Genomic DNA, 23850 nt, shown 5'->3' with positions numbered 1-23850 from the left:
TGGAAAGTCATTTTCTTGGAAACCAAACCAGCTCATTCCAAGCACGTTTCATTTGGTTCACTTTGAAACATCCTTAGAGCAGTATTTCTGATGACAGACAACTAAAAAAAGCAGCCTATTTTGAGGGAGGAGGGTACAACTTTAATTCTTGATAGTACTTTGGAAGGAAGACAGTTTTTAAACTCGAGCTATTTCTATTCCTAAAATAATGTTTATATATATTTTTTAATTTTAAAAGGAATACATCCTCATTATGTTTCTATATACAAAAAGCGTGTAGAAAAAAATTAGAGCCGGGGCACCTGAGTGGTTCAGTCGGTTAAGCGTCTGACTCTTGGTTTCAGCTCAGGTCATGATCTCATGGTTTCGTGGGTTCAAGCCCCACATTGGCCTCTGTGCTGAGTGCGAAGAGGGATCCTCTCTCTACTTCTCTCTCTGCTCCTCCCCCAGTTGCACTGTCTCTGTCTTAAACTTAAAAAAATTTTTTTTTTTAGATAAAATTTTACTCATTTATCTAGTCACCCTGAGGTCATATTTATAAAATCTCTCCGAAAAGTAAATTATCTTTCCTGAAAACTGAATTATACCTTAATTAGAAAATTAATTTACTGCTGGGTAACTTATTGCTGTTTATTTGGGGGGAATTTGTTATTCTACAGATTTCTTTCATTGGCCTTACTTGCATTACAGACACAACTTCCTACCTGCTACATATGACATTTCACTCTGGGAATAAAATCCAAAAGGAGGGCTGATTGTAATCTTTTTGTCCCCAGTCCTGAAGGAAACAGATCTGGTTTTCTTCCAGATTACAGAAACTTTCTGTTGCTGATCAAGATAAATAATAAGCTATATAAAAGTTTAAACATCTTGCATTTAAAAGCCTTTATTTATGACCTGTCTCAGAAACTGAAGAAACAAGGGGTCAGTTATTTGTAGGCTAGAGTATTTCAGACTTCATGATGAAAAGCACTTTTCAGTCTGTGTACCTTTGTCCAGAGAAAACCATAGTCAGGACTGGAGCCCCCCCCCCCCCCCCAATCTGTCTGTGCCAGGCTTAACTGAGGGAGATAACGAGGGCACAGTATCGTGCGGGGTGGGCAGCCCACGTGGGTTAGTGTCTTGTGGTTTCTAGTGTGTGCTCCCTGGTTGTTCACCTAGCACACAGAGTAAAACCCAATACCGGATGCTTTTGTGGATGAATGAAGAATACCACCCAGTACCTTTCTTCTAGAAGTTTACAGTCTGGTGAAGGCGAGAGGAGATGATTAAAAAGTAGATTAAACTTGGCATTGTTTCATCAAGAGCCAAATAAGTGATGCAAATGTGACTGGGAGACCAGAGGAGGAATCCCGCATTGTGGATATAGAGTGTCTCAGCGTTGTCTCTATTAACATTTGGGGCCAGATAATTATTTGTTATGGGGGGGTTGTGTTCCGTGTTGTAGGATGTTTAGCGGGATCTCTACCCACTAGATGCCAGTGGCAACACTCCCCTTGCCCATACACACACAAGATCACACAGTGTTTGAAAGGCAGGCCCAGGATCGGACTCCAAAGCCCGTACTTTTCCCATTGTTCCCTTTTGCCTCAGGACTGGCTGGATTCATTGCCTTCCGTTGCTCTAACGGAGCTCTTTTTTTTTCTCCTTTACAGGGCCATGCGATGATAGTGGAAGCTTATCCAAAATAATAAAGGAGAGCTGACCTGGAGTTTCTGCGCAACACTCGCACTAGGCAATGCCATTCCAATGCATTACTAACTGACATCCTTAGTTCCTATCTCCTCTTAGGAAAAGACAATTTGTGGCCTTCTGTTCAATACTTTGCAATTAAGCCTTGCTAGTATTCTGAGCTTTCCAGTAATCACGGCTTACTACTCTTTCAGGGATTTCTTAATCAGCAGAATCTCTCAGTGTTATGTTTAAACAGCTGTTTGGGGGCTCTATTTTCATTAAATACTTAAATGAGTGGTTGCAGTTCAGGAGAGAGGTTTTCTGAGATTTGGAATCATCTTTGTAACATTTGCAAAGTATACTCCTTCCTGTTTGTGACCTAAAGATGTGTGTTTTCTATAAAATACAAACCAATGTGCCTAAAGAAACTTAATTATGGAAAGGTAATTCAGAGTTTAAATGTCACTGAAAACTTACAGTAAATGTTTAGATATGTAAGTACCCTGTTACACTTAATAAAGTGAGGGAGTATTGAAGAACTGTTTGCCTTAGTTTTTACCAGAGGTAAAGGGTGGTTCCCTTGGCTTGGGGGCAGATTTTGCCTTTAATTACTCATTTGTAACTTTTAGCCATTTTAGTCAGTCATGTGGCTGCTAGGGGTATAAAGAGGGTCCTGCTTTAGAATAACACCTTTTTGGGGCTCCTGGGTGGCTCATTCGGTTGAGCATCCGACTTCCGCTCAGGTCACGATCCCACGGTTCGTTGGGTTCGAGCCCCGCGTTGGGCTCTGTGCTGACAGCTCAGACCCTGGAGGCTGCTTCTGATTCTGTGTCTCCCTCTCTCTCTGCCCCTCCCCTGCTCATGCTCTGTCTCTCAAAAATAAATAAATGTTAAAAAACAAAAACAAAAACCCGTTTTAGAATAACACTTTTTTCCCCATTGCTCCTTGGGGGTAAATTTATTTCACTGTTTGGAGATGTCTCTGCCACGATTTAAGTCAAGTGTAAAGAAATTTTATAAATAAAAACATTAAAAACCTTTTTAAAAGAGGGGTGCCTGGGGGGCTCAGTTAGTTAAGTGTCCGACTTTGGCTCAAGTGATGGTCTCACAGTTCATGGGTTCGAGCCCCACGCTGGGCTCTGCTGACAGCACCAGGCTGGAACCTGCTGCGGGTTCTGTCTCCTTCTCTCTCTTTGCCGCCCCTCCCCCCCGCCTGCCCGCCGTTTGCGCTCTGTCTCTCTCAAAAATAAACCTTAAAAAAAAAAATGCCTATGTTGAAATAAGAACTTTTGTTTATGTGACAGAATGGAAAGACAAACCACAAAAGGGACAAAGATACAGATACATCCTACAAAGGAGATACGTCTCTCTCTCTCTCACGATCTATGTCACCCTGATATAGATCTATCTTTCAAGGGATCCAGGTTATATGAAGAATTCCCGTACATCAGAAAGAAGAAAGATGACTTACAAAATAATGGGCAAAAGATATGAACCGGCATTTTTTATAATATAATGTAGAAATGGAGAATAAACATGAAAAGAGGCTCATTAGTAATGAAAAATCAAATTAGGATCATAATGAGCTATTCTTTTATACCCCTCAGGAAAAATGAAGACTCAATATCAGGTGTTGATGAGGATGTGGAACAATAGGAACGATCACACACCGCTGGTGAGAATACAAATTGATATGAACCACTTGGAAAACAGCTTGGCATCTTGCACATTTGAATAGGACACACGGTCTGTGACCCAGCACAGGAGTGCCAGGAGACGCGTGCAAGAGAGTGCATAGCACCATTGCTCTCTAATAGCAAAATATTATAAATAACAAATGTTCATTGACAGGACAGGTTCAAAAACAGGCAAAACTTAAGTCTGTTTCTGAGATGCCTACGTATGAGATAAAAATGTTTTCTAAAACAGTTAAGGGAAGAGAAAAGAGGTCTTTCATACAGAAGAATTCCAAATAATATGTGTAGACTCTGTGCTCCAGGAAGTGGGACATGTCCGTCCTCGGTTGAGTGTGGGCTGGACTTCATGTCTCAACTCCAGCAAATAGAGTATGAGAAGGGAAAACAAGGCATCTTTACAGTGGAGAAACATGGCAAGCACTAATTTCACTAAGTGGCCAAGGTTAACATCAGTGCTGGCATGTAGATACCACATACTTCCGGCATAATGTGATCAAAGGGGCACTTCACTTCAGGGGTATTCTTTCCAAATACCCATTAGCCCAGTTGGGTCATAAAAAAAACATGCAACACAAACTGAGGGACATCTATACAGAATGTGTTCAAAACTATCAAGTTCACAAAAAAGAGAATACGGAGAAACTCAGACCAGAGGAAGCTAGGGAGACATGACAAATGTACTATGGTATCATGGGTTGGATTTGAAACAGAAAAAGGACATTAGTGGAAAGATCTGGAAATAATGGTGTTTTGTTTTTTACCTTTTTATCCTCTTTAATCCTATAATCACAAAATAAGAAAAGTTTAGATTTCAGTTGATGTTAAAGTCCGTTTCTATTTCTAGTGGCTTTTAAAAATTTACATACTAGATATATATTTTGTAAAAAATCAAATGAATACTTATAGGCACGCCTGGGTGGCTTAGTTGAGCATCAGCTCTTGCCTCTGGCTCAGGTCGTGACCCCAGGGTCGTAGGATTGAGCATTGGGCTCCACACTGAGTATGGAGCCTACATAGAATTCTCTCTCTTTCTCTCTCTCTCCCCCTCCTTCCCTCCCTCTGCCACTCTTTTCTGCTCACTTGCATTTTCTCTCTCTGTCTCTAAAATAGTAAAAAAGAAAATGCCATTGCCAATCCAGTGTACGTACTATAGGGAAAAAAAACATAGCTTGAGATTGATTTTTCTGTTAACTCATTCACTTTAGTAGACCAGTCCCAGTGACCATCTGAAGTATATGAAACCCAAAGACTTACAGGCTCTTCACCTATTCCTCAGACTCTGGTTGCTACTGGTCACTAATACTGTCAAAGATGGACTTTCAGACACATCTTTCCTAAAGTTCAAAAATGGCACCTGGTGGCTCAGTCGGTTAAGCCTCTGACTCTTGATTTAGGCTCAGGTCATGATCTCACAGTTCCTGGGCTCAAGCCCTGAGTTGGGATTCTCTCCCTTTCTGCTCCTCCCCCGCTCATGCACACGTGCACTCCTGTGAAGGACCTCTCTCAAGCCTTTGTTTTCTTGTTCAAGTTGAAATATTTGTTCCAGTACCTTGCACCCCTGTTGCTTTTCAGTTTCAATGGCTTTCCTCATTACTGCTGTCATTTCCGTTATCTGATCAACATGCAGTTGGAATTTCTGATTTGCTTCCAAGTGCCTCCTCTCCGGTCCATGTTGAGATGTTTCAAAGATGTGTCAGGATGCATCAAAGAAGACTCCAGAGCTGTTACAACAACCCATGTCAGTCTGGGAGTGCTGCTCTTTTGACTTCATTATATCCAGATCATCTTTTTTGCTAGCCGTTAGCAGTCTAACTATGGATGTTCTTCCAGGTATGTATGCAATTCTTAGTTCTTTGGTTGTACTTCTCTGATTTGTCTGCTTTCTTGCTGGATTCCCATAACCAACGCGGACTGTGGCCAATGTCTTGCAACTTCATTAAGCTCTTGAATTTCTTCCTGATCCTGCTCATCACGTCTGCTCACTTGTTGAGAGCGGTGGTTTGCTCGGTCGGAGATTCTGCTGCGTCATCAGGATCTCTCAGTCTTTCAGCAAGCGCATCAGCATCAGTGAGTGCCTTGTCAGTTGTGCAACTCATTTCTAAAGGAGTATTCTGGTCTCCCTCCCCTGCAGCCATCAGCTGTGGTGTTAGGACCCAAAGCCTCTGCTAACTGGGGCCCACGCGCCCAAGGGAAGAGACTCCTCTCGCCTGTTCAGCTTCTTCAGCGAGCAGACGCAGAACCCAGCAGAGGCAGCCAGTGGAGGGGCAGCTGGAGGGGGCAGCAGGGCTGAGCCCCATCACTGGCCCAAGGAGAACCTTCTGGAGATAAGTTGGTTTTTGTTTAAGCCCAGAAATCTGATGTGGTCCAATGATTTTTGGCAAGAGTGCTAAGACCGTTTAATGGAGAAAGGACAGTCTTGTCCGCAAATGGTGTTGGGAAAATGGGCCACCTGCAAAAGAATGAAAGTTGGACCCTTACCTTACACCATGTACAAAAATTAACTCAAAGTGAATCAAAGACCTAAACATAAGAGCTAATTTGATAAACTTCTTAGAAGAAAACAGGAAAAGCTACATGACATTAGATTTGGCAATACTTTCTTGGCCGTGACACCAAAAACACTGGCAACAACAGCAACTAAATAGGTTGGACTTCATCAAAATTAAAAATTTCTGTGCATCAGGGGCGCCTGGGTGGCTCAGTTGGTTAGGCATCCGGCTTCACCTCAGGTCATGATCTCATGGTCCGTGAGTTCAAGCCCCGCGTCAGGCTCTGTGCTGACAGCTCAGAGCCTGGAGCCTGTTTCAGATTCTGTGTCTCCCTCTCTCTCTGCCCCTCCCCTGTTCATGCTCTGTCTCTCTCTGTCTCAAAAATAAATAAACGTTAAAAAATTTAAAAAATAAAAGGGCAACCTATGGGAGAAAATATTTGCAAGTCATACATCTGATAATATCCAGAACATACAAAGAACTCTTACAACTCAACAACCAAGAAATAACCCAGTTTAAAAATGGGCAAAGGATTTAAATAGGCATTTCTCTAAAAAATATATACAGATGACCGATAAGCACATGAAAAGAAGTTCAATATCACTAGTCAACTAGTTCAACATCATTAATCAAAACTACACCGAGATACCACCTCACATCCATCAGGATACCTGTTATCAAAAAACCAGAAAATAGGGGCACCGGGTGGCTCAGTCTATTGAGCATCTGGCTTCGGCTCAGGTTATGATCTTGTAGTTTGTGAGTTCAAGCCCCGAGTCGGACTCTGCTGCCAGGTCAGAGCCTAGAGCCTGCTTCTGAATCTGTGTCTCCCTCTGTGCCCCTTCCCTGCTCGCTCGCTCGCTTGCTCTCTCTCTCAAAAATAAATAAAAAATATTTTTTAAAAAAACCCACAGAAAATAGCACACGGTGGTGAGGATGTAAGAGAAACCAGAGGCTTTGTACCCTGTTGGTGGGAATATAAAACGGTCCAGCTGCTATGGAAAACAGTATGATCATTCCTCAAAAGATTAAAAATAGAATTATTATATGATCTAGCAACTCCATGTCTAGGTATGTACCCCAAAGAATTGAAAGCAGGGATTTGTGCACCCACATTCATAGTGGCATTATTCACAAGAGCCAATAGGGGAAAGTGACCCGAATGTGCATTGACAGCTGAATGTGTGTATACGTATACACACGGTAGAGTACTATGCAGCCTTAAAAAGGGAGGCAGTCCTATCACGTGCTACAACATGGATGAACCTTAAGTGAAATAAACCAGTCACTGAAGGACAAACACTGTATGGTTCTACTTATATAAGGTATACAAAATAGTCACCTTCGTTGAGACAGGAAGTGGAATGACGGTTACCAGGGACTGGAGTGGGGGGAATGGGGAGTTGCTGAATAGGTATAGAGTTTCAGTTTCAAAAGATGAGTTCTGGGGGCGCCTGGGTGGCGCAGTCGGTTGAGCGTCCGACTTCAGCCAGGTCACGATCTCGCGGTCCGTGAGTTCGAGCCCCGCGTCAGGCTCTGGGCTGATGGCTCGGAGCCTGGAGCCTGCTTCCGATTCTGTGTCTCCCTCTCTCTCTGACCCTCCCCCGTTCATGCTCTGTCTCTCTCTGTCCCCAAAATAAATAAACGTTGAAAAAACATTTAAAAAAAAAAAAAAAAAGAAAGATGAGTTCTGGAGATTGGTCGCACAGCACTGTGAATATACCTTCCACTGTGCAACTGTATGCTTGGTTAAAGTGGTAAATTTTCCGTGTTTCACCACAAAAAAATTTTCTTAGTGTTACGTTGATCACATTCAGAGTAAAAGTTACCTCTGGGCGGGAGGCAGTGGGATCGGATTGGAGAGGGCTTTCGTGGCGTCTCTGAAGTTCTAGGTCTGCAGTTAAGTCACGTTCACCCAGCTTTACATAAGTTATATGCTATTTCTAAACATTCTTTTTTTTATATTAAATATAATTTATTGTCGGATTGGTTCCCATACAATGCCCAGTGCTCATCCCAACAGGTGCCCTCTTCAGTGCCCATCACCCACTTTCCCCTCTCCCCACCCCCCACCCCCCCTCAGTTTGTTCTCAGTGTTTAAGAGTCTCTTATGGTTTGCCTCCCTCCCTCTCTGTAACTTTTTTTCCGCCCTTCCCCTCCCCCATGGTCTTCTGTTGAATTTCTCAGGATCCACATATGAGTGAAAACATATGGTATCTGTCTTTCTAAAAATCTGGAACGCTGCACGAATTTGTGTGTCCTCCTTGCACAGGGGCTGTGCTAATCTCTGTATGGTTTCAATTTTAGTATATGTGCTGCCGGAGCGAGCACTGTTTCTAAACATTCTATGCGTAAGAGAAACAGCGATTTTCGGTAGTGTGACTGCTACAAAAGACGACCCTTGGCTGTCATGGTTACAGATGCCTCCATCTAAAGTACACATTGCTGGGGCACCTGGGTGGCTCAGTCGGTTAAGCGTCTGACTTTGGCTCAGGTCATGATCTCACAGTTCGTGAGTTCGAGCCCTGCATCGGGCTCTGTGCTGACAGCTCAGAGCCTGGAGCCTGCTTCAGATTCTGTGTCTTCTCTCTGCTCCTCCCCTGCTCATGCTCTGTCTCTCTCTCCTTCAAAAGTAAATAATAACATAAAAAAAAAAAATAAAGTACACATTGCTGTTTGTTCTCAGGTACCTCGAACTGGTTACGCTATTTTTTTAATGTTTATTCATTTTTGAGAGACAGAGAGGGAGAGAGTACAAGTGGAGGAGAGACAAAGAGTGGGGGACAGAGGATCCAAAGCGGGCTCTGCCCCGACAGCAGACAGCCCGACGTAGGTGGGGCCGGAACTCACAAGCCGTTGGATCAGGACCTGAGCCAAAGTCAGATGCTCAACCCGGTGAACCGCCCAGGTGCCTGCCCCCCTCCCCGGTTATGCTCTTCTTAAAGATCCCAACTTAAGTGCCTCCCTTTTCATGTAACACTTTAATTAGACCCTTTGTTCCACCAAATAACCATTTGGGAGGAGAGCCTTGACTTGCCCTCATCTTTCATTCACACTTCAGAAGTGCACTTCCCCCCTGTGCTCCCCTCCCTCACCCGCCACCCCCCCCCCCCACGCCCCACCCCCACCGGCCCTCCAGCTGTTTGCTTCTCATGGTCTCTGATTCTGAGCAAAAGTCCCTGTTCTTGCTGTGGTCTGTATAGTTCATTCATTCAATAAATACTTACTGAGTGCCTGTTACATGTCAAGCATATTTTAGATGCTGAAGCTACAGCAACCAGCAAACCAGACACATTCTTTGCACCTTTGCATCCATCTTTCCAAAGAGAGGAATCCTAATTCTCAGCCTATCTTCTCCCCCTACCCTTTCTCATTTACGTTTTAAATTTTTTTCTCCAGGTCTCTCCAATTCCAGTCTCTCTCAAGGAATGAAAAGCAGTAGCAGAGTCTCCAGTCTTCTTCTGGGACGTAATGGATGACTCAGAGGTCCTCTGTCTGTGTCCACTGTGGTTTATCTGGGACTCTGAACTGGTATGTTATGCTCTTTCAATGAAGAGGGATCGTTGGTTGAGAGGAAATGGGAGAATGTGGGGATGAAGGACAAAAACACTGAGGAAAAATACTACTCTGGAAAGAAATGCATCATTGTGAAAGAGACCAAGCATTTAGACATGTTGGCAATGTTTGTACCTGCCCTAAACTCAACTAGGAGCCCCTTTCCCCCTCCACGCTTAGGGAACTGTCAGCGATCAGACAGAATTGATTCCCAAAACAGAAGTCCAAGCTTCCTTGAGAACCTCTAATGTAGTCCACCCTTCTGTACAAATCTAAATTCCAGGGGGTATTTTGTTTATGGGTTTGTTTTTGTTGTTGTTGTTGTTTTGGTTTTTTTTTTTTTTTTGCTTGACAAGTTTCTATTTTTAAATATGCAAAATGTTCAGAAGAACTCTTTCAAAATAACATTTTTTCTACCATAGAAACACATGCTCATTGTAAAAAATAATTCAAATAATATTTACAGAGCAAGAAAAAAGTGAAAAATCAAGTAGCAAGATACTGTTAATATTTTGATATCTCTCTTTTTCAGTGCACACATATTTGGACACAAAGGGACCCAATTTTGGTATGGACCAAAATTGGCTGGTATAATGCTGTTCTGGAACCCTTTTGTCTTACTTAGCTGTAGAGCCTAAACATTTTCCCGTATCAGTAGGTGTAGCTATACGTCGTCATTTTAAATGACCACATAGCACTCCTTTGGTAAATATATCCTCATTGGTTTTACCAAGTGCGCTTTGTGGAGGATATAAACACACTGGAACGCACATCCTTGGTACATTCATCTGCTCACTTGTCTGCTTATTTCTTTAGGCCGTCTTTTTAGAAATGGAATTTAGAAATGAAATCTTTACTTTCTTATATTTACCTCCAGAACTTTCTTTTCAGTCTTTCTTTATGTGACAACCAAGGGAACGAAGGCTTAATGTCACTTCATTTGTCAATCCTAACGTGTGTTTTTAGCAGCAAAGCATGCATTGAGTGTGTGTCGTCATTTGAGAAGGAAATATGAGAACGTATATTTCTACAGAAGCACACTCAGGGGTCTCTGCTGCTTTTAAAGCGAACGTGTATTATTTGAACTCTTCACAAATAATTTTATAATTTAAGAAATTAAGACTGTAAATATTAATGAAGTACAATTGAGACAGGACCCTGTGGCCAGGGAAACCAGCAGGCAAAGCCCTCGCTGTTTCAGTGGCTGCCCGCCTCCCGTGGGGGCTGGAACAAGTCCGAAGCATAGAACGGTTACAAGTGCCCTGCTGAGTTGGTATCTTCTATTTGAACGAAACAATTGAATCCATGTAGGGAACTATTCAGGCTGACTTCTGTACAATGAAAATACACAGATCCATGTTTATAAGAAAACTGTTTTCAAGAGCATATTCATTTCAACAGAAAGCATTCCCATTCCATTTTATAAAAATAGCCACGACTTTTGTAATTTAACAAAGGCTCATTCATAAGAATTTTTTTCCATTTCTCTAGTTGAAAACTTTTTTCAGAACCCTCCCATCATCTTGTGGATTCCATGAGTTAATTCAACTAGATGTCTTGGTATCCTCTCAAGGCTTTAAAAAAAATTTTTTTTTCTTCTCCATATCTAGTCTTAGCTTGAGCCTGTCACATTTATTGATTGATTGATTGATTTGTTAGTTTATGTTTTTGTTTACTTTTTGAGAGAAAGAGAGCAAGGGAGGGGCAGAGAGAGAGGGAGACACAGAATCCCAAGCAGGCTTTTTTGCACTGTCAGTGCAGAGTCTGATGTGGGGCTCGAGCTCATGAACCTCGAGATCATGACCTGAGCCCAAATCAAGAGTCAGATACTGAACAGACTGAGCCACCCAGGGGACCTGAGCCTGTCACTTTTAAATGCCCCCTTTTGTCATCTTGTTGCCTTAATTCTTAGTGGTCTGTGGCAACTTCCTCTCTACTTTAAAATCATTAATGCGCTCTTACAAAGGTTCTTAGATCGGTGACTGTATACATTCGTACATTGATGAAACTTACAGTTATACTGATATTGTTGGAAAAGTTAAAGAAAGAGGGACCTATTAACTTCACCTTTTCCTAAACTTTGAAAAGAAACGAACCAAAATCTGTCCTTCACCTTTAATGTTTGCAAGAGTAGAGTTCCTGTCATCAGTCATCCTTTCATCATAGCTATGGAGAAGAAATAATCAGAAAAGAAGTCACTGAGTAGTTAAAAATAAAACAATTTTTAGCAAATCTATCTGGACCAGGAACTGTCGATTGGTCAAAAACTGGTTGAGATGGTTTTACTTGCAATTATTTTGAACTTTAATATCTGTCGATTACGTTTACAGCAAAGGCAGGCTTATTCAACAGGTAGCTTTAGCTAGTTTTTCATGCTCTTTTTGCTTGGATAGTTTAGGGGTGTGGGCAGGTGACCTGCGAGAGAAGGGAACGTGACGAGTGGAGACATTAGCCTGTCTGTGCGGGGGCGCTGAGCTCTCGGATGGGGGAAGGGCTCAGAGCCCCGGGCCATGGCTCATCCTGGTGGATTCTGGCACGTTCCCCCAACTCCCTCGGATGGGCTCTGCGTGTGGTTCACTCAAAGCCTCTGCCTTCTCCGCGAAAGGGCTCGCCCTGAAGCTCTGGGCTGGTGAAGCAGACCTTTCACTGCCTCTGCAGGCTGCCCACCCCTCTGGACACCAAGCCCACCAATGGCGATTCCTTCAAGGCAAGGGTTTTCCAGGACGATTAAGAATTTGACAGCGCACAAAGGAATTTTCAGAGTGGACTGAACCAAGGCTTGGTGGTGGTAAAACTCCCTGCTCTCTGAGGTCTCCACCTTCCCCGTCCCGTCAAGAAATGTCTCTGCTGGAAAAGTCTGTTTTCCACCCGTGGGCCGGGACCGTCAATCACGTGAAGAGGAGCCTTCTTGGCCAGGAAGCCCTTTGCTAGCCTCCGCTTCTGTCCATGCCAAGCACGCTGCCCCCAGAAAGGCCTGCTTCTCACCTGGTGTCTTCACTTCTTCCTTTGCTCTGCTCCGGGATGTAGGTTTCATATGTAGCCTAGGAAGGGGCCGGAAGGCCCAATTGCAGGGCGACTATTATTATTATCGACTCTCTTTTGATGAGCTTGTGCCCATTTTCACGTTCTCACCTGCCTGGGGCCGCAGTAGCCCTAAGGAACTTGGTTCTCAGCTATGCTGACTCCCATGCTTACCGATCCTACATTTCCCTTCATATAGTAACTGGAGGCAGATTTTCAAATGGAGAAACCAGGGGCTAAGAGAGTCCCCAGCAGTCCAGGTTGTAATCAGGAGCCCAGGAACCTGACTCCGACTGCTCTGACGGAGCTCCTGTCTCCATCGTTGGGGACTTTGAGCCTGGAAAGTGCTCATTCTAGAAGACAATCCCAAGCTTCTCTCAGCCTCTAGCTGTGCCTGTCTCCTCTCGGGAAGGCTGTGGAACGGCTGCGTCTGACCCCGTAGTGGGAGAACTAAGAATTTCAAGCCAGTAACTCACCAGGGAGATGGTGGAGTTGGGGGACTGGGAGCGGCAGAAGCGTTTGAGTAAAGCCTCTCGTATCTGCAGGACAGGTAACGCCCTCGTTACGCCAGCCAAAGGCCTGGCCTGGGCACCGCAATTGGGCAGAGGTTAGGTGGGCAGACTCACCTTCTTGTCCATGAGGCAACCAAACAGTAAGATGAAGACACCCTTAACGGGGGGATACGGGGATAAGTTAGTCATGGAGGAAGGAATCAACCGAAATCGACTCCCTCCCCCTCCTCTTCCTTCAGCCTCTGTCGTCCTGTCTAATTTGTGTCCCGAGGCTTCCCATCTAGGGTGTCCTGGGCATTAGCACCGCTCGGTGCATAGAATCCATTTCAGGTGCTTCTCTGACCGCTTTGGTTACCAAGGGAATATCAATATCAGTTTGGGTACTGACAATTCCCTGACGTCTCTGCCCAAACCAGATACTGTTTCGCAGATGAGAAAACCAGAGCTCCCAGAGGTTTGTCAAAAGTCCTCCAGCGAGTCCGTGGAGGGACTGCGGCCCAGACCTACGTCTCCTAAAATTCCTGAGACTGCTTCTCCTGCTCCACCTCGACCCCTCCTCGAGAAGGCACTGGCAGTGACCTAGACCATCTAAAAGGGCAAAAGCACAGCCGGCGCTTTATCACCCACCTGGGTGGTGTTGAGAATCGTGAAGATGTAGTGAGGCACTGTGGAGACTTCCTCCAGCAGGGTGGCCAGGCCCAGCCCCCAGGTGAGGCCGAAGATGGGCGTGAGAACGAGCAGGGCTTTGATCACCGCCAGAAGGGCTTGGCGCCTCTCCGCCTGGGGCCCCTCTGACGGCAAAGGCCTCAGGAGCTTCCGCACGGCCATGGCGAGTACCAGCCCGTTCACGCCCACTATGGCCAGCACTGGCCCCACGAAGGTGTAGAGCGCCCCTCCCTTCCCACTTAACCAGCACGCCCCCTCCCTCAGGTATTGCCCTCGGGGTAGGTAGAGGGCCAGGGCGGCACCTGCAAACCCCATCGGGCACACGTAGCCGAGGACCACCATCAGGGAGAGTACTCGGCACTGGGACAGCTGATCGAAGACGAAGAGCAGCTGGTGGGCCAGCATCAGGGCCTGAGCCAGCATCCAGAAAAAGGTGGCCAGGTAGAGGAAATGACAGAGGAAGGCAGCGGCCAGGCAGAGCGGGCTTCGGGGCCCCGGAGGAAGCAGTGGGGCTCCCAGGAAGCAGGCGTCTGCGGCCAAAAGGCAGAGCACCACGTTGAGCAGGGCCGTGTGGCGTAAGTAGGCGACTTTGCTCTGTACCACCACTCTCCAAACCAGCCTGTACACACCTAGGCACACAAGCAGTGCCACGATGGAGGCCCCCAAGCCCACCTGACTCAGCCGCTCCAGGGTGAGGTTTTCCGGAACAGTGTTTGGGGACGTGAGGACGGAGAAAGCGGTGAGGTGCCGACAGACGCATCGGGTGGTGGGGCTGGCACGAGCTGTCTGCGCCTGGCACCCTTCGTCCGACCAGCCCCCCTTGCCCCGGAAGAGGCTGTGGTCCCAGAAGACACAGTGCGGAGTGCTACCCGTGCCCCCGAAGTCCATGATGACTTCTCCCTGGTCGAAGGCCTGCCCACCTGCCATGACGGAGATGGCGAGGACCAGGCCGGGAGTGGCATAGACGGAGTCCCCCAGCCCCTGCCCGTAGCTTGAGGGCAGAAGGCGGTCCAGTTTCTGCAGCACCAGGCTAGTAATACTGACGTTGGTGCCGTTACGGCCCAGCGGGGCCAGGGAGCACCTGGGAATGTGGGCCCGCAGTGGGGGCTGAGTGCGGAAGGAGACTCTGTAGTCAGTGGGAAACGGCCCAAGCAGCTGGGTCTGCAGCCGCACGTTTTGCAAGCTGAAGGAGAAGGGGTGATCCTGAGGGCACAGACTGCGTGCCAGGGTCTCCACAGCCAGCAGGAGTTCTGAGCCTGTCGAGGGCTTCTGGGCCTGGGCTGGGGTCCACAGAGAGCTGGTGTCCAGGTCTAGGACCTTGTCTGTGGTTTTCAGGAGAGCCTGCGGCACCCAACAGAGAGAGCCCAGCAAAGAGATGAGCGCTGGCCGCTAGAACCCACGGCGCTGCGTCAGGGGCGCTGGGAACCAGAGGCCCCAGACCTACCTTTCTTAGGCTTGCGGAAGAGACCCAAGAGGGGAGGGAAAGGGGAAGAGGAAGACAGGCCCGAGAAGGGAGAGTTTCTAGATGGGAAGAACGGGCAGCCGTGGGGCTAACCACCGGGGTGGCTTCAAGTACGTGGTCTCCCGATGCGCATCCAGCGCCTCCATCTGACGACCTTTCTCTCGCCTCCATCCCTTGGGCCACCCAGGGTGAAGGGGGCCCCTCTCCAATGCCTTGACCCCAACAGGTCTGTTAAGCTAGGAGTGGGGCCCAGTGGTTAGCGGGCACGATGTTCTGAAGTGGAAGGCCACATGCATGTCTGTCCACCCACATGTGACCTACATTCCCGGATGGAGGGCGCAATGTCATTGGCCCTGGTTATTCTTTTGGATGCAGCTTAATGGTCGTCAGTCGTTGCCCACGCTGGGAGCTGGTTCAGGTGAGTCCAGCAAAAGCTGAGGACGTGGGGACCTCCATGTAGGTATCGTGTGTGTGCGTGTGTCTGGGCGCGTGAGTTTACCCCATATCCACCCATCTCTGCGTGTACATAAATGCTTCTGAACTCGTGTCTTCACATCCCTTCCTGCCTTCCCCGACCTCCCACGTGTTCCCAGCCTCAGACCTTGTCCATATTCGATGGCCATGGAAACCGATGTCCAAGGGGCGAGATGGACCAGGAGAGCAGACACTCAGACTCTCTCGAAAGGTCTGCCTTCTGACAGCCCATGGTGATGCCAGAGGGACAGAAGTGCCCAGAGGTAAAGAGCTTCGGGCCCCCACCACCCCGGCGGCCCCCCGCCGTGGCTCAGAGATCTCACCTCCAAGGCGCTGCGGTTAAGCTGTATTCTGGCATCCACCACCACCTTGGCCAGGAAGGATATGGTGCCCAGCAGTGCCAATAAGTCAGAGGGCGAGCTCACCACCTTCGCCTGCTCCGACAGCTCAGCCAGGATCTGTGGCGCCTCCACAGCAGGCCAGCCCTGGCCTGCCCGCAGCAGCTGAGACAGACCAGACAGAGCAGGAAGTGGGGGGGGTGGGGGGATGGGCGAGTCGTCACAAGGGAGGGGCCACTCCTCCCCCATCCAGCTCTTTCCTCCCCAGCCCTGCTCCAGTCCCCGGGGGAGCGGGAAGCCACACGGAAGGAACTCACACCCGTGTTAGTGGGCTGGACACTTGGTGGAATTAGGATTGGAGGAGAACGCCCTTCCCACCATGAGAGTCTCGTGCATCTGTGGCCCCCACCCTCATACCCTGGCTCTGCCAGGCTCCGGTTCAGGGAAGGTGAGGGGCCTCCAGGCCAGGCCTCAGGAGGAAAAGGTTCTAAAGCTAGGTCCCGAGCGAGAAAGGGGTAGGTCATGGAGGGCGAGGCCTGGAGCAGTGGGGCTTGAAGCTTTACCCAGGCTCTGTGAAACAAGGCCAGGACCCCTGCGTCCGTGCAGCCGCCGTGGATGGGCTCCCAACTGCCATCAGGCCCGCAGGTCCGCTTCACCACACCTGTCCTGTTCACTGGACACGGGGCCTGTGCCACGTGGCCAGCCTTGGTGACATTCCAGGCAACAGCTGAGGAGTCCTCAGGGCAGGTGGTGTCTCCGTCTGAAGAATGATACCAAGGAGGCTCAGCAACCGTGGTCTAGCCCCAGCCTCTCCCGCGTTCGGGGTCTGGAGACTGGCCGTGTGGCCCAGTGTGGGGGAAACGTCGAGGAGCTCCCAGGGCGAGCAGGTGAGAGCTTGGACCCAACCAGCTGGACCCCGAGCCCCACGTACCCTGGATGATGGTGACAGAGACGGGGACCCTGAGAGGGGTCAGTCCTGGGCTCTGCAGCTCACAAGTATACGTGGTGTCAGCGGCAGGGCAGCGCTGAACGGTCAGCACGAGGCACCAGGAGCCTGGCGTGTTGACTAAGGAGGCTGAAGGTGACACGAGAGAGAGGGGAGCGGTTACTGGGCCTGGAGCAGACCCAGAACCCGGCCGGCCCAGAGATGCCCTTTCAGTCTCTAGCAACTTCGGAAGCAGATGATGCCGTGGGGCAGAGTGGAGTTGTGTGCGAGCATCAAACTGCAGAGGCGGAGCTTGGGTCTTGGTGAAGGGCGCCTGGGGGTCTCTAACCAGCCCCAGGACTCGAAGCCAGCTTGCAAAATGGGGACTATCATCAAAGGAACTTCACAGAGTGTGTGGCCAGAGTTCATTAAGGTCGTGGGAAAACATTTTGTGAGCAGTTATCTACACTCATGCGGTTACTGCTGTATCAGGAGGGTTAGGATCGCTCACGGGGTAACCACGGTATTGAATGAACTTGGACCCGGAGCCCCACGTTGAACTGCAGCCTCTCTGCTTCCTGGGAGTTGAACAGCCAGCTGCTTGGAGGACACCAGCTGCCCCTTGTCCCCTGAGCCAGACACAGCGCTCGTACCTTTGCTGCCCTCTGCGGGGCTCCAGGAAGCCGTGTAGACCAGGTGTGTACTGGGGAGGCAGCAGCTCAGCTGGAAACCGGGGCTGGTGGCGCAGGAGATGGAGAGCTGGTCTGGAAGCCGGGCCACGTCTGTCACCTGCAGGGGCACCTTCACCACCTGGTACAGCTCCCACCTGAATCCCTGAGCTTCGAAGCGGCACGTGTACTCACCTGCAGATACACACCTGCTGTACCTCCCGGCTCCTCCGGCCCCACCCCTGCGCCGCAGAAGCTCTCCTGCCAGGTCTGGCCTCTGCTTAAGCCCAGCAAGAAAGATCCCTGCCTGGGTGGCTCAGTCGGTTGCACATCTGACTTCGGCTCAGGTCATGATCTCACAGCTCGTGGGTTCGAGCCCCACTTCGGGCTCCGTGCCGACAGCTCAGAGCCTGAAGCCTGCTTTGGATTCTGTGTCTCCCTGTCTCTCTGCGCCCCCCCCCCCACTTGTGTGCGTGCACGCGGGCTCTCTCGCTCTCAAAAATAAATATTAAAAATTTAAGAAAGAGAGAGAGAGAGAGAGAGATCCCTGCCTTGGAAGGGGTTTCTAGGAGGAAAAGCACTGGAGAAGAGGCTCCTAACTTTTGTTTTTAATAGCCTGGAACCTCGAATCCTAAGGTGAACCTCTTCCCCACCAGGAGATGCCTTTCCAGCACTGCTCGCTGCCACTGCAACATCTTGATGAAAAACAGGCGTCTGTTCTCTGCTGAAATGGAAGCCCATTCTCTCGATTGTTCACCTCCGGGCCTTTGTTTCCCCAGAATGGGTAAATGGGAAGATGAAAAGGGAAAAGAAGGGGAGAGAAGAAGAGCAGGAAGGAGAGGAGAGGGAGGAGGGGGAAGGCAAGGTGCGGGAGGAAGGACAGAGGAAGAGGAGGACGGAGAAGAGAGATGAGAGGAAGGGCAGGCTGGCTACCTGCCCATTTATGCGAGATGTTGAGGATGCTGAGGACAGCCTGGCCCGGGCTGGAGGTCAGGGACACCTGTGTCCCCGGCTGCAGGAGGATGGGTCTGGGGCTCCCCGAAGGCCGCAGGAACCAGTTTAGGTTGGTGGTCTCATGGCTCGTGACGAGGGTCAGGTTCAGCGTGTTGCCAGGCATCTGCACCTGGGAGTTCAGGCTCAGTGTTCCGGGGACTGTGGGGAGGCAGGAGGCAGGGGCCGCTTAGAGCATGAATTGTGGCCCTCCACGTGGCTAAGCTCTCACTCCTTCCCCATCGTCCGAAGCCCATTCCTCCTCGCTTCCTCCCCACGTCCCCAATACTGTTTTGTTTTGTCCCTGGCTGCTGCAGTCCAGACCTATCTGTCATTGGGAACCAATGGGGAAGCCTTTTGGCCGGTGATTTCCACTTCCCTAGGTAACCTGGGGCTGCCGGAGCCCCTTCCTGGCCTTCCGGGGTCAACAGCAGTCACTCTAGCACTTTCTCTCCATGTCCATATGTCTCAGGAGTTCTGTTGTTCATTCGTCTCCCTACTCGGGCCCCAGGCTCAGGGCTGTGATCTACCAGGATAACTGGCATTTCTCCCACCACTGGGAGCCACTGGGCTTGGGTCGGCTGGCAGAAACACAAGGGTCAGAGAGGAGAAAACACGGGCTTTCTTTCACTTGTGCCCATTCGTTTCCAAGTTCCCAAACCTCCTCACCAGGTGGCAGCAGCTGGCAGTACCCGGCTTCAGGAGGGCTGAAGACCAGACAGCCACAGGGCCCGCGGCTGCGGGGACTCTGGCAGGGACGGCGACGGGAGCAGACGCTGGCGTTCCACTGGTACCCAGGGAGGCAGGCACAGTAGGTGTGGCCATCGTGATGGACATTACACTCTGGGGCAGAAGGAGGGGACAAGAAGTGGGCAGCCTGTGTGAGACAGCCAGGTAGTCAGGACCCGATGCCCGAGAGGCTCTAGGGCTGGGTGCCTGGAACAATCCCGAAGTCACAAGAGCCTCAGCCATCCGGGACTGCCTCCTCAGGCCAGGGTTCAAAGCAGCAGAGGTCCTGCTGGGCAAAGTCCTCAAGGGTTGGGGGCGGAGAAGTGCCAGCCCACCACCGGCTGCCTCTTGGGCCTCTGCAGAGTTTCGAAGAGGGGGGCATAGAACAGGAAGGAAAGGGTCTGTCTGGGGGGGAGATGGGGAAGGAGCCGGGCCTTGCAGACCCTCCAGGAAATGGAAAGGGGCAGCCGTTCAGGCAAGCTGGCCACAGGCCTGGGAAGCCCAGGTTCCTTTCTGTCTGAGCCTCCTTCCCCCACAAGCAGTGTAAGGGCCACTGAGAGGCAAGGCTCCATAGAATCCCCCCTACCTGTGGTGAGGCTGAGGCCAGCGAGAGTTGCTGGGGGAGAGGAGGCCGAGGCAAAGGGGGGAGTCAGGGTCCTGGAGAGTGTCAATGGCCAGGTCTGATTTGAAAAGTCCAGCTGTACATAGACTGAGACCAAGACTGATTCTACAGAGGAGAGACAGCAAGGCCAGGGTCCCCTTCTGCCTCCCACACCTGGCTGGTGACTGCCAGGACCCAGGGCAGGCCCCACCTCCCATAGGCCAGCTAGGAGCTGACAAGCCTCAAGAGGGCCATAGCCCTCGCTAGCTGGGGTGCGGTCACACACAGCTCCACGCCACCCTTCCCCCCAAACCCTCAGCTCACAGACGAGCCTCTCCAAGATGGAGGATTTTCTCAAGGCCTCTCAGCCAGAGAATTGGAATCTGGACCTGTGCGGCCGCCATGACCAGCCGTGAATCGGTACCTCCACAAGTGTGCCCTCTTCAGCCTCATTCCCCGCTCCCTCTGCTCCCCCCCCCCCCCGCTTCCCCTCCCTCCCCTCACCCCTTCCTCTTCCTCTCCACTCCATCCACTCACCACCTGCTCCACTCTTTTGGTTCAGTTGCTGCCCCGATTCCCCTCCAGCCTGACTCTGTCCCTGGAACAGAGCACGAGGAGAGACCTCTGAGAGGGGGCTGACCCCACATTTCTTCCAGGGACACCTTCTTCCCCAAGCAACTTGGGGACTAGCCTGAGTCATTTGGCATGACTCTACCTCTTTGAAGCTCTTCTCTCTCTTTTTTAATGTTTACGTTTGAGAGAGAGAAAGAGAGAATGGGGGAGGGGCCGAGAGAGGGTGGGAGGACAGAGAATCTAAATTGGCCTCCGTGCTGACAGCAGTGAGCCCCGATGTGGGGCTCGAACTCATGAACTGAACTGTGAAATCATGACCTGAGACGAAGTCAGACGCTCAACCGACAAAACTCAGATGCCCCTTGAAGCCCTTCTTTTTGCCTGTAATCCAGCAGGCACATCAGGAGGGGAAAGCAGGCTTCTGGGAGGAGGCGGCAGGGATACAGCCCCAAGGACCCCGCCAGGCCCTGCAAATGCCACCTGAACCCAGGAACCAGGCACACCCTGGAGAGTCAACATGCTTTGCTTAATTCCTTCCCGAATTTACCTGTCCCTGGGCCTCGAGGCTAATTGAAACGCTGTGTCTGGAATACCGGTGGGGAGGGCTGGGCAGAGCTAGCTGGGGCTCAGAGGCTTGGGGACTTCTATTCCCTCCGAAGGAACTGCGACCGAGGGTGGGCATACGGCAGCATCTTCCCTCGGTCTCTTGTTCCTATATATTATTTCCTTACCAACTCCTCCCTCTCCCAAAGTTGTACGTGAATGTGGGTATCTATCCAGAGACAGATACAGATATAGATACGGGTATGGATACAGATACAGATACGGATACAAATACAGGTACAGAGAGATACAAATATAGATATAGACGCTACCTGGGAGAAAATAGATCAAAAAGTGTTAATTCCAACTCTGCTGTCTTTCTTCAGATTCTCTCCTGTCCTCTATGCCGGTGGTTCCCAAATCTGGAAAATTTTTCTTTTCTTTCCATTTTTTATTTTTAATTTATTTTGAAAGTGAGAGAGTGTGAGCAGAGGAAGGACAGAGAGAGGGAGACACGATCCGAAGCAGGCTCCAGGCTCCGAGCTGTCAGCACAGAGCCCGATGCGGAGCTCAAACCCACAGACTGGGTGGTCATGACCTGAGCCAAAGTCGGACGCTCAACCGGCTGAGCCACCCGGGCGCCCCTTTCCTTTTAATTTTTAAAGGGCAAGCTTGACTGGGAGAGCCTTCTGGCATCACTGGAGTTCACAGTGACTCAAAGAAATAAAAACTATCCCACAGCCTGGAAAATGAGACTGACCTCTCAGAGATTTTACAACAAACTGGCCTTTCTTTTTTACATGACTTCTCCCCCTGGCCCTGGCCCCTCCACCTGTCCCTTCATCCACAGCTTGCTGCGTCTTACCTGGGTCCTCCCCCCAGTTTTACTCACGGGTTGGGATACTTGAGCAGCTGGTGACCCCACCAGAGGGAGAGTCACAGCCAGGAGTAGCAGGGGGACAGCCGAGTAGATCATGGCTCAGTGGATCAGTCCTCCTGAGTCCTCAGGCTGCTGCATGATGCAAATTTCCTCCAAGAGGAGTTGGCAAGGCCCAGCACAGCCAGGATGGGGGGGAAGAGGGGACAGGAGTCGCCAAATTTACAGAGGAAGTGCTACAGCCTGTAACTAAGTCACATGGGCATCTAGGTCCCTGTGGGGCCACCTGGAACCCACATGCCCCAGTGAGAATGGTCTGCTCAGGTTCTGGGGTCTGAACCAAGAACTCAGTGAAGCGGAGACGGCTTGGGGGGGGGGGGGTGCTGCTCCTAGGTCACAGCCAGCAATGTGTCAATAAGCTAGGTTCAGTCATGTCTCCAGGGATCTGGGAAATCTGGATTGTCCTGAAACTTCCAGGAAGCTGGGTCATTGATCCCAGAGCCCAGAAAAGATGAACATTAGGGCTGTATGTATCAAACAGCCGAAGATAATTTCCAGAGTCTTAAATTTAACAAAGAACCTGGGAAAATGCTGGGAGAGATTATCAAGTAATTTCACAAAATGGTTTTGAAGTGAGGATGGCTTTTCTAAACAAGACACAAAACCCAGAAAGCCAAAAAGAAAATGAAGCTTTAATTTGGGGATGAAAAGGGCATTAGGTTAAAAAGGCAAAAGGTAACATGTTTGTAGTATGATGCCTGGATAAAGGGCCAACCTTAACATAAGAAATTTTTATCTTACAGCATTAAGATAGAACATGGATAAAAATAAGAAAAAAGATCAGTTTACTGAAAAAGCAATGTCAATAGTTTGATATACATAAAAATCCACATTGAAATAAGAAAATACTGTCATCTACTAATTATCAAAAGACAAGATATGTATCGATCATATTCAGTGTTGGCAGAAGTGTAGTGATACGTGGGCACAAAAATGTGTGTATAAGGATGTTCAAGGCAGAGTTATTTGTGATAGTAAATGAGTTAAACAACCAAAATATCCATTCAAAAGGGACAATTCCAAACAACAAGACACTGTTGTGGAAAAAAAGTCAAGTAAACTCTATTTTGGACTGCATCTCAATATATATGGTGAAGTTTAAAGTGTATATTATGCTCACCTTTATGTAAAAAAAGGGAATCTATATTAAATACCTGTGCTTTCTATACCTAGAAAAGATATTTCTAGTATGGCTATTTCTGGAAAAACACATCAGAAAGTTGGCGAGTGTTGCTTCTGGGAAGGGGGGGTAAGGATCTGGGTGTGTCTGGTATATATTTTTTCTAAACAGAGGCATGTATTTTTGTAATAAAAAAAAAAAAGAGGGGCACCTGGGTGACGCAGTCAGTTAAGCGTCCGACTTCAGCCAGGTCACGATCTCACGGTCCGGGAGTTTGAGCCCCGCGTCGGGCTCTGGGCTGATGGCTCAGAGCCTGGAGCCTGTTTCCGATTCTGTGTCTCCCTCTCTCTCTGCCCCTCCCCCGTTCATGCTCTGTCTCTCTCTGTCCCAAAAATAAATAAAAACGAGAAAAAAAATTTAAAAAAAAAGAAAGGGTTGATTTAAACACACACACACACACACACACACACACACACACACAGATCCTAGAGTAAAAATCCAGTCTCAGTACATTTCTACTTCACTACCTCCTCAAGTCTCCCCTTGCTAGACGGCTATGGAAGGCATAGGGGACACACAGAACAAATACATGCATGGGAAACAAAGACTTTGTAAGTAATTCATTTCAGAAAGCTTGAAAACGGTGAAGAATCGGGTTTGAGAACCAGTGTGAGAAGCTACAATGCTAGGCGTGGGATGCTATCAGCATGGTGAGAACCTTGCAGTGTAGCGGCAGGTGGTCTGAGACGCTCCTGGGGGATACAGGACACTAGCAGCATCTGCCACGGTCACCAAAGTGCACCAGTCAAAGCATGAAGTGGCCCCGGACAATGCTCGACAGGGGCTCCCGAGGAGCAGGGACTACAGAAGAGAGAA

At 49.2% G+C, this 23850-nt stretch overlaps 2 protein-coding genes, 1 long non-coding RNA gene, 1 other non-coding gene and 1 pseudogene across 6 annotated transcripts in view; 2 read left to right on the top strand and 3 right to left on the bottom strand.

Moving 5' to 3' along the window:
• HADHB (hydroxyacyl-CoA dehydrogenase trifunctional multienzyme complex subunit beta) overlaps nt 1-2210 on the top strand; it is a 40626-nt gene extending 38416 nt beyond the window's left edge. Inside the window, exon 16 of the mRNA XM_047851544.1 lies at nt 1656-2210. Within this exon, the coding sequence (XP_047707500.1) occupies nt 1656-1691 (36 nt within the window). The 3' untranslated portion in view covers nt 1692-2210. The remainder of the gene's footprint in view (nt 1-1655) is intronic.
• A 282-nt stretch (nt 2211-2492) lies between these two features.
• On the top strand, nt 2493-17900 carry LOC125161697 (uncharacterized). Of its 2 annotated transcripts, none has more exons than XR_007150729.1 (4): nt 2493-3349; nt 5024-5201; nt 9260-9391; nt 15670-17900. It is a non-coding gene; the product is annotated as an uncharacterized LOC125161697 (long non-coding RNA). The 2 variants fall into 2 exon arrangements; XR_007150728.1 differs by having other exon boundaries at nt 4482-5201.
• LOC125161696 (FGFR1 oncogene partner 2-like) lies at nt 4633-5467 on the bottom strand (annotated as a pseudogene).
• Nucleotides 8088-8191, bottom strand: LOC125163105 (U6 spliceosomal RNA). Its single transcript, XR_007151275.1, has one exon. It is a non-coding gene; the product is annotated as a U6 spliceosomal RNA (small nuclear RNA).
• Nucleotides 11734-21947, bottom strand: ADGRF3 (adhesion G protein-coupled receptor F3). 2 transcript variants are annotated; one of them, XM_047851546.1, is made up of 12 exons: nt 21810-21947; nt 20339-20399; nt 19787-19927; nt 19141-19314; nt 18415-18660; nt 17467-17676; nt 16820-16963; nt 16452-16648; nt 15874-16053; nt 13576-14955; nt 13063-13104; nt 11734-12975 (listed from the first exon to the last, which is right to left on the bottom strand). In XM_047851546.1, exons 1-12 carry the CDS (start codon nt 21891-21893, stop codon nt 12814-12816), a joined length of 3021 nt encoding a protein of 1006 aa, XP_047707502.1. In that variant the 5' UTR covers nt 21894-21947; the 3' UTR covers nt 11734-12813. The 2 variants fall into 2 exon arrangements, with proteins under 2 accessions (XP_047707502.1, XP_047707501.1); XM_047851545.1 differs by lacking the exon at nt 21810-21947 and having other exon boundaries at nt 18415-18633; nt 20339-20501.
• Nucleotides 21948-23850: the final 1903 nt, after the last annotated feature.

The sequence above is a fragment of the Prionailurus viverrinus genome, chromosome A3 (assembly GCF_022837055.1).
Source record: "Prionailurus viverrinus isolate Anna chromosome A3, UM_Priviv_1.0, whole genome shotgun sequence".
NCBI lineage: Eukaryota > Metazoa > Chordata > Mammalia > Carnivora > Felidae > Prionailurus > Prionailurus viverrinus.
The sequence above is the reverse complement of the archived record's forward strand: the minus strand, read 5'-3'. Positions and strand labels throughout refer to the sequence as shown.